The sequence below is a fragment of the Coccomyxa subellipsoidea genome, assembly GCF_000258705.1.
Source record: "Coccomyxa subellipsoidea C-169, whole genome shotgun sequence".
Taxonomy (NCBI): Eukaryota; Viridiplantae; Chlorophyta; class Trebouxiophyceae; family Coccomyxaceae; genus Coccomyxa; species Coccomyxa subellipsoidea.
In genome coordinates, this window is record NW_005178036.1 from 756,381 (window position 1) to 769,695 (window position 13,315).

A 13,315-nucleotide genomic window follows, 5' to 3' on the forward strand; every position below is an offset into this window, starting at 1 on the left:
CCTCGTGCTTCAGCCACAAGGACGGCATGCATCTTTTGGCGAATATGTTCACTCTGTACTTCTTCTGGAATCGCGGCTTTCCTGGCAGACTGGTGTGCCTCATGATCCTGGTCACTGGCATGAAGCTCTCTTACTATGGCCAGCAACATGCCGGACTATGTTGTCATTAGTACATATATTATTATGCCAGTGTGTAAATGCAGACTTCCTTGGGTGATGCATGCGCGTGTGCCAGGTGTACTTCCTCTATCTGTGTGGAGGTGTTGCCGGCAATGTAGCATACCTGGCACAGGAATACTATAAGATCACAAGTGCGCAACTGCCAATGCTTTGAGCGTGCTTGCAGATTGTGACCTCCAGGAGCCGCATGCATGTGCAGCCTGCACCTATGATGCAGTGACACCACCCATGTTATTGTGACATTGCATGCCTGGCAGGAGAGAATAAGAAGTGTGGATGCAACAGGCTCCATCAAGCATCCCCGGGGGCGTGAGATAGCAATAAGGCACTCGCCTCCAGCACTCGGCGCTTCAGGTTCTGTCAACGCATGCGTGACATTCAACATCCTGGTGTCTCCGCAGTCTACAGTCCTGCTCTATGGTATGCTTCTCCATCTGCTTGCATCAGCAGGTACACCGGAGTCAATGTGAACTGGTCCAATGAAGCTCGGAAGCAACCGCGGATTCGGTGCAACAACACGATATCTTCCACCTGCAGGCATCATCCCAGTGCCGGCCTTCCTCTTTGGTGGACTGTGGATCTACTCTGACATAATTGGCGCAACGGTATGTGTGCATGCACTCGTTTTGTTTGTTGCAGTGCCTGGTTTGAGGTATTTCTGCTCTTAAGCAAGCTTGGTGATAATGGCAGGGAGGGCCGCAGAGCCCTGGGCCCGGTGGCAATTTTGTGGGACATACAGCGCATCTTGGCGGCGCACTAGTGGGAGCTTTGACCTACTTCGCCTACAGAAGGGGGAAACTGCGATTTTGAGACAATGGATCTGTCTGATTGCATAAAAAATGTGCACGAGTGCTTAGGGCCAACGCTTGTAAGCAATTCAAATTTCTTGCTCTGCATGTATGTCGGCAAGTTGGCGTTATCGTGTCATTATTTGCATGCCAAATGTGGGAAATCCTGAAGCACGCTTGACTCAAGGGTGCGTGATGCGCATAAAAGTGTGCAATTGTTGCATTGAGCACACTTTCACTCTGTTTTGGGAAGCGTACTAAAATTTATACTTGGGCAGACTTCAAGTTGAGTTGATTCCTCGCAATTGTCTGCTGCAAACGCTGTTCTAAACTGTGCATCAGGCCTTTCCAACATCTGAAGATAGCAATATCTAGATCATTCAACTTCAAGAACAACTCGGGGGGTGCTCATTTTCTGTTGATGTTCCCGGGCCAGTATTATCATTTTGGTCTAGCTTGTTTATATAAAAAGGGCAACTGTTGCTAGATCACCAGTATTGTCTGATTGTAAACGTCTGACACAGGAAAAGGGACACGCATGTAAGCAATGTACAGTAGATGGTCAGCAGCAAGGCTGCGTCACAACCTTCAAACTTGCTGGATCTTTCTGAACTACCATCAGCCGCTGAGCGTCTGGGCATTTTGTGTTCAGTACAGTTGCAGCATGGAAAGCCAGAGAGAACTTTGCAGTCTAAGGAGAGTCCACAATTATGCCGCAAGCCTTGAGCAGTGCCAGACTGTATCCTGTCTCCTCGAAAAACAGCTGGCATCCATCAAAGGTTTTTTTGCTCTTCTGCCGCATAGATCCCAGGCATTCCTCCGGCAACCACTCTGGCTCGGGGCATACATTGCCAGGTCGCACATTTTGAAGCTCACTGCGCCGCAGAGATACACCAGATTCCGTCATGCCGTGTTTGCAGTGATACGTTCAGCTTTCAGATTTTCGTTGTAACAGACACTACCAGCAAGACGGTTGTAAGACATTACAAGCATGGTTAGAGTTAATAGGGCTCACCTTGCGTTCATGGGTGGTCTTTGAAAGCCCACAGTTGGCGGGATCATCTGTGGGCACCAGAGAGATGTGAGACTCCGGAAGCACAAGACACGATTTGGATGCCAGCACAGTCCTTCGGCCAGCATGCCCTTGCTATGTTGCATGAAGATAAAGCCCGCATAAGGCGCACCTTCTGAGTCTCTGATTTGCTGAAAAGGAGCCACAAAAGGAAAATCGCAATCCCAGCTGCAATCAAGACCACCCCCACCATCTTGCATATCCCGTAACGGTCCACTGCTGCATCCTCCCTCTGCCGGGGCGCCAAAAGACATAATTTTTAGTGTCAATAAATTGTGTGATCAGTGTGTCAGGTGACATCATTGGTGCGTATTCTGACATGCATCCAGCAAGTTGGCAAGTCACCTGCGCCCTCTGTTTCCTCGCCAGGAGCCTGACCGACTCGGGTTCCTCTATTCTAAAGGTGCCCACCCCCTTCATGGAGATCTCATGCTGGTGAGAAGGGCCTGCCTCAAAGGCAGTCTCAAGCTCTTGATCCTGCATGTATCACCAAGGGCACATCAATGGAACAGCAGGTTGCTGAATTTTAAAGGATACTATGACAGATCCTCAGATCTCATTTTCACCTGCTGTTCCATCTTATCCTTGAGTTCCTGGAGCTTTTTTGACGCATTCCCAGACATGATCGTGAACGTGAAACAAACGAAGCTTCCTGATCTCAGGTGGCCACTTCCCGGTAGTAGATTTTAAAGAGGCTTTTTTAATCGATGTCGTTGTCCCTACAGCTGTCTGCCCGATACTTCTGCCTCCCACATAGCATTATATAGAAGTAAGACTAATATCTCCCCAGCCCAAGGCGCGAACGTCAATGTATCTTGAAATCTTCGATCTGGGTTTCTTTCCTGCTAAACTGAAGGAAAGAGTCTGCTGTGATCAGCAATCCTTGCTCTTGAGACAACGTTCTCGAACAAACGTTTTGGAGGGGTTTCGGGACAACTGTTGATTCTTTCAAACTTTTCCTCAGAATTTATTGACTGACTGTGTAGGGTTCTGTGGCCACATGGAGGCCAAAATTGGAAGGTAGCTAGGGTTTGCAGAGGCAGCTTGCCAAAGCCAGGCGGCTGAAGCATTCTTCATTTTCGCACACAGTTGTGCAAGACGTTAGAGGATGTCAAAGTTGTGCCCAGCCTTAAGCTGTCTGGAGCACATGCAGTGTCAGATCTACATAATACCAGCCCAGGATAGTGCTAGGATGTGACGAGCATCTGTCTGCTGTTTTTACACAACCAGGCCACAGGTGTGCTACTGAAAACATCCTTTCAACCATCACCTCACACCTCAGCTGTTTGCCCCTCAACAGAGGCGTTCCTTGGTATCCCTCCTATGATGACCAAGGGGTAAAGGGGGCGCACACCATAGAAAGCCAGCTTTAAACCGACGTCTCCCTCTATTAAATGGGATGATGCCGACCTGTCTCACTGGCACAACTGATTGCAGGTCTGAAGGATGGCGTATCACCTGCCGGAAGGGGCCGCCGCGATGGCACATTATTATCCATCCCAGGTGGGCTGCCTTTGCTTGGCTCTGAATGGCTTGATCCGCCGTCGCAAATTTCACCTACCCGCTCTGACATTCAACGCACACATCAAACCCCGGACGGCCTTGCAACTCTGTGCTTCGCATGTCCCTGTACTGTGTGCAACATCCACCCAGGGACTCGTGTTGCGGCTTGGGATGATCCTGTGCCCAGGTCGTGTCTTAAAATGTCCCTGACATGCCCTTTCATCTTCGTGCTCATCTACTGCCTGCCAGTTGCGAGCATGTGAAGAAGCACGTCTGCTTGTTGCAGGTAGCAGCCGCCTGATCCTGGCCGACTGCTCCTCCTTTCCGCCTCGCAGGCATGACTGACACAATGTAAGGTGAGTATCCATATTGACTGCACTGTAGCCCTGAGGAATGCATGCATTTGCTGGCCTCTTTCAGCCTTCTTGCCACGGTCATGGTAGCCCTGTGCAGTGACCTTGACTGCTCACAGTTGTGCTGAGATCGACCCTTCACCTCCTGATAGGAAGCTTCCTGGCCGACCAATGCCAGAGCAAGTGCCAATACGGGTGATCACATACCTTATTTGCCTTGCCACTTTCCCCCACGCCTTCCAGTAGGAATGAGTGCCTGATCCACATGCCTACATGGTGCAGGCGGCGCTGATGTGCGTTCGGACGCCAAAAAGATGGACCGCTGTTGCCCGGTGAGTGCTCAAGTTTGCTGTCAGCTTGCTGTTTCAGATGGCTCATAGGTCTCTGTGAGGCAGATGCAAGCTCTATGATGAAGACTACCTGTACTAGGAAGTGCCGTCTGACCTGAGTGATTGATGCACGGGTTTCTGAGAGCTTCTTCCTGTACGGCTGACCTTTACTTGCTCTGTCCTATTGGGTTTTTTGAGAAGGGACACAAGAGTTGAGCAGTGATGATATGACATCTGTCAATCCACTGAATAAAAACATGTGGAGACTAACACCCTCTAAGAAGTACTGAGCTCAATCTTGTGGGTCTTTGTCTAACAAGAAGCTGGTTGTTTGTTGCAAGTCTGTGGGTCAAAGTGCTCACCATGTTACTGTTGTCTGCAGACCCTCTTCCATGGAGCAGCTCCAGAGCATGCTGCTGTGAAGGTGAGATTGAATGCCTTCCCAGAGCATCTTTCTGTTGGATCTTATGGTAGTGCTGGCCGAGGATGAATGCAGTTATTATGGAATTACCGTCTGATTGCCTGAAGACATCAATGCGGCTTGACTGAGGCCAATAAGCATAACTATTAACTTGTTTGGCAGCTCAAAGTGTGGTGGGAATGATGAAAACAATTAGATGTGTGAGTTGGGCATTGCTCAGTGAACGCAACAACTTTGAGGCATATCCATTCCTTCCTGACCCGCCACTGCCATTGCTACTTTCCTTTCTACTTGTGTGCTGGTGTTGTATACAGATCTAGGTCCTGAGATCTGTCGAAAAGTCAGGGAGTGTGTGTGAACTGTTGCAGGGTCATTGGCAGACTTCCAAGTGTCTCTGCTGGAGGTGGCTGCTTTTTAGCAGGAGCACCTTTCACTCAAGGTACGGCCTCAATTTGCATCTCCTTCAACATTTCAATGCTGATTGTGTCAAGCATGCAGTAGCACATGTGCGACGCCTGATCTTCTCTCACCATCTCTGTCTTTGCTGCGGCATCGGCAGGACAGGATGATGGTGCTGATCCCCAGAAGGCGCATACCAACCTGGCACTTGTTGAGACGAGCTGATCATTGCAATTGAACAGCCTCGAATTATACAGTGCCACATGCAATTATTCAATTCTAAATTTCCTGAGCATAGAGATTCATTGCGCGGCACAGTCTTATGTGTCTGTGCTTCAGGTGAATGGCACGTCTTCATGAGTCACTGTGGAGCAGCATGTGCGCGCAAAAGCTTGGTCAGATGGAGCCCATTGAAACACTCGAGGCAAGGTGGGGCTCTCACCAGATTTAGAAATATTGACTGAATTTGCAAGGGCTCGGTGGGAAATGATGATACTTTCCCCGAATGATCGAAGCTGAATACAGACACTGCTAACAGACTCTCTTTAGAGGTCAAGCCAGATTCCTGATCCCACCGAGCTTCTCCCTTTGTACTTTTGCTGACTGAAACACTTTTGCTGACTTTTGCTTACTATGTCGTGCTAACATAGCTGGAGGTTGATCACTTGCTTGTCTTCTATTTAGTGTGAATCGCAAAATGGGTTTGTGCCTTGTCAAATGATGACAGCAATTAGATGACGAAGCTGAGCAGTAGCAGCGTTTTGCTGATCACTACTGTTGGTGACGAACAACGAGGCATTTGTCTGATGACTTGGCATACCATACCCTCAGTGCTTGTTCCGCCCAGAGGTGGCACAGCGATCTTTTGTCATGTTATTTGTGTGGCTGCAGGAGGGCGGTCTTGTAATGGAGGCCATGTCACAGTTCTGAGGACAGCGCATTGCTCCTGCTGATGTCAGCTTGGGTGCTCCTCTCAAGGTGTGTACCTTTGTTCAATTTCATATATTATCAGTGTGAGGTCTCGGAGTTGCCTATGATGATAACCTTCACCACTTTTACCAGAGCGCATCATGAGGAGCGGATATCTAAGGGTCTGAGGCACTCCATGTATGATGCTGTCTTACCTTGTTGTACTTGTGCTTTGCCAATTTGCCCCTTGCACCTTTTGATCAGTGGGGTTGTGAGGCTTCCATTATTTGGCACATAGCAACATGATTGCGTGGCATGGTCGTGCTCTTTCAGATGAGCTCAGGCCTAATCAAGCTTTCGTACAGATTCTTAGTCTTTTCCGTGACTATTTGTCCTGCTATTTTGTCCTGCTCCATCAGGACATGAACGATGAAGGGTTGTGATTTTCCCAGGCGCATCAGGAGGGCCCTCGGTAGTGTGGCCGCAAACATTTAATGTTTCCTATGCGAGCAGACATCGTAGTTGAAGGCGGCCGTTTTTTTCAAACAACGCTTTTTGCAGCAAGATCTTGTGCCGACCCACACTCTCTATCGGATCGCAATCCTTGGGGCATATATGTGCGATACTGTAGTATTTATTTCAGTGAGAATCACTGCTGCAGTAAATGTACGTACCGGCCAATCTATTCAGTTGTGCGGTAGCAAAATGCATGGCATACACCCTGCGAATGCAGTATTCTGGATTCATGGAATCTTTGCGCTTTCCAAATTAATCAATCTCATTTGATCCTCTCGATACTGTGGCACAGATTGTCAATCAATGTCACACAGGCCCAAGTCACTGATGCTAGTGCTAGCAAAATTCCACCCCGGATACACACCACAAATTGTAAGCAGCTGGGTGCAAAGAGTAAGCGCTACTGAGCAAAAGTCATTCGTGAAACACCCCCAACATGAAAGTTGAAAGCAATGCTTGATACTCAAGATTGTCAGAAAACAGATTTGCAATGCACACTGACCTGGCGAGCCTGAGACTTCTGCTTATGGGTTGCTGCACTGCAATATGCTACTCAACCATGTTGCAAATTTTTGAACTGCATAAATCACTCCTTCACCCAGTGGTCGTTCACGACTACATACGCCAAAACGCACTGCAGGACTTCCTGATCTGCAGACTGCTTTGACTGGGACACAAGTGTGCGCATGTGCGCATTGAAGGCGCACAGAGGGACATGCATGCGCTGCCAGAGCCTCTCGGACATGACGGCCTCGACAAGGTTTCCATCAGTGGACCTCCTGCACATGTGGCAGGACAGGTCTCTCAGAACGCACAGATGCACATCATTAGCGCTGCCACCACGCACATCATGCAGCGAGATTGTCTGCAATGTCGCTGGATCAGAATATCATATTGAAGGAAGCACAAGACAGAAGGTGGTTGGCAATGGTTATCAGTAGCAAGGGAAGTCTTAGAGACTCACAGGGCAGGTAGTGTTGCAGCGAGGCAGTCGCAGATGGCTTGCAGCACAGGCGCGATGAGCTCCGCTGAGTGCTGCATGTCCGTGTCCAGCAAGCAGGCATGTAGCGCTCCAGAGAGGTAGCGAGAGACAGCCGCCTGTGCTTCCAAAAGATCTCTGCTGCCCTGCAAACCATGAAGAATGCTCCTCAGGTCATGAAAGTCTTGCAGCAGTCTTGCAGCACTCTTTCTTCGTCGAAAATCGATCGGTATATGCAGTTGCAGATATGCTCACCTTGATATCTTGTAGGAGAGCTGAGAGGGATGTGCTGTGCAGCTGGGCATACATGTAGCCCTGCACGGCATCTAGCAGCTGCGCGGCGGCTGTCCGGAAGCTGCGCAGCTCCTTCACTCGCTGCAAGGTGGCTGCAGAGACCCACGCCCTGTCATCCAGACCTGCGCAATGGACGTTTGCTCAGGTCTCCATCATATCACAAACACATGATGCATCTTTCGGGGTTCTGAGCAACACAGCAAGGGCAGTTTTGGCAGTAAGGGGGTCACCATGTCGATGCACGCTCTCCAGCCAAAGCCGCTGCAGCTGCAAGCTCATCATGCGCAGCTCCAGCAGGACTCCGAAAACTTCATTGTACTGCGCTATGACACCCTGCAATATACATCCCCAGCCACTCATTTGATTGTGGACCCGTGCTTGCTAGCCCAAGTTCTGTGATCAGCTTCCTTGTACACAGCACATTTCATTCATTGGGGACACCAGCACTTAGGACAGGGGAGGCATTGGGAGTGCATGCGGGCCGGGACTGCATACCTGGCTGATGACAATGGAGAGGGGCCACCTGACATCCATGCCAAGCTGCAGGCCCAGCACGGCTGAGTGCCTGCGCTGTGTTATCAGAGCACTGTGACTTCTCCCAGGCCGCAGGCTGAGCGCGGCAGAGCAGGGGTCATCCGCTGCGCTGGACGCCTGGCGCACAAACACATGCGTGATCACCTTTGCATGTCCTCACATCAGCAGGCTTCAGGCAGTGGTCACCCGCCACGCACACACTCCTCCAGCAAGGAGCTCAGATTTGTGGAGTGGCAAGACTGCGGAAGTCACACCACTGAGAGCATGGCAGAGGCTGGTCCAAAGAGGCCAACCGCCAGATTTGGCCTTGACACCAATTGCCACGGCAGTCCTTTTCTTCCAGCTTAATGCCAATTTGGGTGCAATTCGCAAGGACCAATGTGTGGTACAACAGGTCGATAACAACGTGCGCACCAGCACGGTGGCGTCCAGCATGCGGTGCAGGTCGTGCGGCCCGGGGACCTCCACGGAAATGCTGGCATCAGCCAGCTGCTGCACAAGCGCGGCCGCCCAGTCCCCCGCGCCCATGAAGGCATAGCGCTCCAGAGCTGCCAACGCCTCCCCCAGCCCCAAATGCTCCAGGCACCTGCACAGCACCAGCCACACTCACACCTCACAGCCAGCCATTGGAATTCCCCACTCCAGCTCAACAAATCTTTGATTGCACATTGGTCAGCAGACACAATCCTCAACCATTAGAAGACAACCCGGCCCACATTTCAGTGGTTCTTGCTTGTTTGGTAGAAATAAGAAGCATCTTGAGGCGTGCTTGGGAAAATGATCGTGACCTAGCGCAATTTCTGTGTTGTGCATGTGCGCACCTGATGCATGCGCTGCCGGTGCAGGCGTACTGCGACAGCACGCGGCGCACGATGCATGCCTCCACCGCCGCCCCCAGCGGCACCGTCTCCTCCTCGTCGTCCGAGTCGCACTCGCTGTCACACGCCGGGCCGGTGATGGCCGCGCGAGATGGTGCGCCGTTCTGCCGGCCCAGCATCCAGGGCTTGGGGAGCCTGGGGCCGTGGCCATTCATTGAAACGCCGTTCGCGGACGTCATCTCCAGAGCAGAAGGCTGCGGAGCGCCCAGGTCTGGGAGTGCCCCCATGCGCGCCTTGAGGGAGTGCACTGGTTCCCCAGGGCTGCTGTCAGCGCTGCTGGCTTCGCTGCTGTCAGATCTGCAGACAGAAGCGGCGCTGCTGCTGCTTCTGCTGATGCTTGCCATGCTGTCGGTGCTGGCGGGGCTGCTGGCGGGGGGGAGGACAGTGCACTGCTGCGGCCTGGAAGGGCTGGCAGCGGTGAGTACGCGCATGGTGCCAAGGAAGGCCGGCTCGTGGGCGGCAAACTTGCTGTTTCGAGCGCCCTCAGGACTGAACCCAGCATGTCTTGATTGGGTGACCCCTTCTCTCTTGGCAGCAGCCGCTGCTTCAGCCAGCTGGGAGGAGATGAATGCCTCCCGCTCCAGAATGGCCGTGTCTTGCGCCGCCACAATCTGCACAGCATGCGATGATGGGTCACAGGTATGCAATGCATTGGGTGAGGGAAATAAAATGAGGTCTCACAAGCGACCTGCGGGTACGTTTGAAAGGGGGAATGGATGCAAGCCCCCACCTTTGTCAATTCAGTCCTGTGGAACGTCAGGGGCATGGCAACAGTTTCCTTGGCTGTCATGCCCTTGGAGAAGTTCTCCGCCCCTGCAGCCAGTCATCCTGTTAAGGCACCTTTACGAGTTCCTGGGCAACTAAACATCCCATCGCGACAGTTGTGGTGTTGCAAATTATGACTAGAGGTGTGACTAGAGGGGGGCTTGCCTGTGAGTGGCTCGGCATGGCTTTCTTCATCAGTTGGAATTTTCTCAGCAGCAGCGATGTCAGCAAGGCCGGTGGCGAGGCGGTCGAGCGGGGCTGGCATGCAGTGCAGCACTCGCAGGTGCAGCCCCGCCAGCAGCACCTGCCCCTGCCATGCCTGCAGGAACGCCGGCACGCTGCATGGCACGGCCTGCACACACGTCCACCCAGCTCCATGTCAGGCCTATGCACGAGCTTCGAGAGATACTGCCAATTTCCGTGGTCTCACACCCTCAATCCCCACGGACTTGATAACGCATCCCAAGCAACACCCAGGGAGGCACACAAACCTGGCAGATGATACATCCTCGCTGTGCTTCAGGACCATTCCTGAATGTGTGCACGCCTTAAGAAGGGTCCAGAGGGCGGGGGCCTACCTGGGCGGAGGCTGTCTTTGGCAGCAGGCTTGCGAAGTGGGCTGGGAGCTGGGCGCAGAAGGCGGAGCTGCGCGGCAGGCAGGTGGCCGGCCGGAACAGCCAGCCCTCCAGCTGCTCTGCATAGGGGCGGTACGCTGCCAACAACAGCCGCCGCAGCAGGGGCGCTGCCGCGTCGTCTGCAGCCTCCAAGTTTGCGTGCAGGTGATCCAGCAGCTCCGCGCCTGCACCCCAGCCATTTTTTGTGACAAACATGCTCCAAACGCATGCGACGTTGCTGTGCTGAGCTGTGCTGATTCAGCATCTGCTGCAGTTGTCGAACACCCATCAGCTAAAATTGGCCCTTTGACGTGGAGGTCTGCAGGTGTCATGCGGTCAAAAACGGATGGAACACACTGCCTTATGCAACCGAGCAGTTTGTGGTGTGTAGAATTAGTGGCATTACAGTACTCACCTGAGAATCGTGCCCCGGGCGAGTTCAGGCCGCACACAGTCGCCAGGGCTCGCAGTTGTGCCTGCCGCAGCACCCCACAATAATATCATCCTTGGACTCAAAACCCATGTCGAACATGCATTGAGCAGGCTGACACTGTAGGACAGAGGATGCCCACGCCATAAAGCAAGCTCTCGGTCGGCAGCGCACCTGCAGTGTTCGCGTGTGCACGGTGACCTCCAAGACGGTGAGGTCATCATCCGCGGCCGCAGTGACTCCCACGCACGCCAGGTGGTGCCGCAGTGATCCCGGGGTCACCCCCCGGATGCTGTTCTGCAGATCCGCCTTGCGCCTCAGACGGACAGACTCCGCCACGCTCTGCAGCGCGACCGACTGCTCCCGCAGAATCTCGATCGCCGCTGCAGCAAAGGCCTGCCGCACACATGCCCCTTGTCAGCGCACGCACCATGCCATGGCCCAACCGGGATGACTGCAGAATATTATATCGCTGTGGCGTGCGAGAGGTACGCACGTACCTGCAAGCATGGGTCTGGGGCGGGGCCGGACATGGCCTGGAATGTCATCTTTGACAGATGTGTGTCCAGGTTGGCCCTCAGCACACCTGCATGCCCAATCTAGTCAGCCAAGTCGGATTCCTGCCAAGCCAATTCATTCTGTCAGCCAAGTCAGATTCATGCTGATGGTCTCAAAGATTATGGGCTATTGGACTCACAAAGACCAATTGTGTACACATTCCGCTGTGGAGGGTCGAATTACAATTAAAATGCACCTGATTGAATGGAGGGTCTCAACAAATTCAAAAGGCTGGCCTGGCTCAAGCTCTCCGTCTGGAACTGCCCGCTGTCGAGCCGCAGGATTGCTGGCACAATACCCTGCACAGCAAGTCACAACTTCATGTCCGGTCAAGCTTGGGCAATTCGCAAAGTACTGACAGCCCTGTAAATGGAATTGAGCATGTGCAAGTGGCACCTGAAGGGCGAGCAGCAGCTCGTACGCCAGTTGGCCCTCATTGACCACATGAGGTGTATCCCTCATCTTGTGAGGCTTCTGGTGGCCCCAGCTGGCTGACAGAGGCCAGTCCCCCCTCTCGCTGTCTGCTTCTACCTTGCCATCCACACCTGTGCCTAGACACACAGGCTGAGAGAGTCGAACAAGAAATCAATGGGCAATTTGCGGTCCTTCACTGCCGTGGAGCATTGACTGGAACAATCATGATTGGAAACGCTGATCTTAACAGGAGATACATTTATACAGAAAGGCATTTTAAGCCAACCTGAGTGGTCTGAGGACCCGGACACTCCATTGGCCTGGGCCCCATTCACTGAGTGACCATTTTGCATGTCATTGTCAGCACGGCTGGCCTCCCCGTCAGGATTTGAGAACTGCCATGCTGCTCGGCTCGCGTCTGGCTGCGCGTCCATATGATACAGCAAGCTCGCCCCAGCAGCTCCAATTGCAGCTTTGCTGGGCGCTGCCTGCCTTCCTGAGCCTGCAGCACCACCACTTTGCTCAATGCAATGCGAATGTGCTTGTGACTCGCAATTTTGTGGAGCATCTTATGTAATCATGAGCATGGCCGGCATGTTTGAGCAGGAGACAGCGGTATGCACCTGGTGTGCCAGCATCCCAGCAAGGTGTGCTTCTCATGGCTGACAGCATGTTGTCTAGCGCTGGGCTCATGCCGGGCTGGGAGTCTGGTCGGCTACTGCAACTGCTGTCATGCAAACGAGCTTCTGACATCCGTCTGTTGACATGCCCAACATGGTCGTGCATGCTCCTCAATCGCTGCGAGAACGGATCCACTACAAGCCTCGAATCGCCGCTTCTGCCACTTGCTGAACGACCACGCTGCAGCAATGGCTTTGCACTTCCCTGCGCCAGCAGGGGGTGGTGTGGCTTGTTGAGTTTACAAGAAAGGATTTGGGATTTTTTGCAAGGCCAGCAACCAATCTCTCAAATGATGCCCATCTGACTTGCCTGCAGGGACAGCAATAGATGCAGAATGGGCTCATGAGTCTGGAAAGGCAGCTCCTCTACTTCTTCTCCACCAGCTGGCACCTCATTTGCCCCATTTGCCTGTTCCCATCTTCTCACCCTGTTAACATCCAGATAAAGCAGTTAACAACGGCGCTGAAGTAGAGCACAGCATATGCGCACTGCTTAAGCATAGCATGATTCCGGAGGGCTTACTCAGAAAGCTTGTCTGACAAGTCGAGCAGTTGGTCAGCCTCCACACTTCGTCCGGACTGATGAAGCTGAAGAGTTGCCTGCACTCAGGCATCTCTGTAAGAGACTCGTCGTTATTCGTGTTGGCTTTTGTTGGGCAAATATCTTGGTAAGTTTTTTTGGGGTGGCACATGAACGTG

General features: G+C 52.6%; 2 protein-coding genes across 2 annotated transcripts; both read right to left on the bottom strand.

The window, feature by feature from the left end:
* Positions 1-1,462: 1,462 nt before the first annotated feature.
* Positions 1,463-2,968, bottom strand: COCSUDRAFT_33082 (hypothetical protein). Its single transcript, XM_005647952.1, has 5 exons — positions 2,607-2,968; positions 2,386-2,517; positions 2,153-2,272; positions 1,984-2,030; positions 1,463-1,843 (listed from the first exon to the last, which is right to left on the bottom strand). Exons 1-5 carry the CDS (start codon positions 2,661-2,663, stop codon positions 1,660-1,662), a joined length of 540 nt encoding a protein of 179 aa, XP_005648009.1. The 5' UTR covers positions 2,664-2,968; the 3' UTR covers positions 1,463-1,659.
* A 4,088-nt stretch (positions 2,969-7,056) lies between these two features.
* On the bottom strand, positions 7,057-12,370 carry COCSUDRAFT_47302 (hypothetical protein; the record flags this gene model as incomplete). Its single annotated transcript, XM_005647953.1, has 15 exons — positions 7,057-7,249; positions 7,435-7,595; positions 7,705-7,865; positions 7,974-8,076; positions 8,239-8,394; positions 8,692-8,863; positions 9,099-9,766; positions 10,225-10,272; positions 10,499-10,719; positions 10,950-11,010; positions 11,139-11,360; positions 11,465-11,550; positions 11,719-11,821; positions 11,919-12,067; positions 12,223-12,370. 15 exons carry the CDS (start codon positions 12,368-12,370, stop codon positions 7,057-7,059), a joined length of 2,652 nt encoding a protein of 883 aa, XP_005648010.1.
* Between the last annotated feature and the right edge of the window lie 945 nt (positions 12,371-13,315).

Coding starts and splice junctions, on each gene's coding strand:
- COCSUDRAFT_33082 (XM_005647952.1), bottom strand. CDS start 2,663: ATGTCTGGGAATGCGTCAAAAAAGCTCCAGGAACTCAAGGATAAGATG. Junction 2,518..2,606: donor AGGATAAGATGGAACAGCAG/GTGAAAATGAGA, acceptor TGATACATGCAG/GATCAAGAGCTTGAGACTGC. Junction 1,844..1,983: donor AGACCACCCATGAACGCAAG/GTGAGCCCTATT, acceptor TCTGCGGCGCAG/TGAGCTTCAAAATGTGCGAC.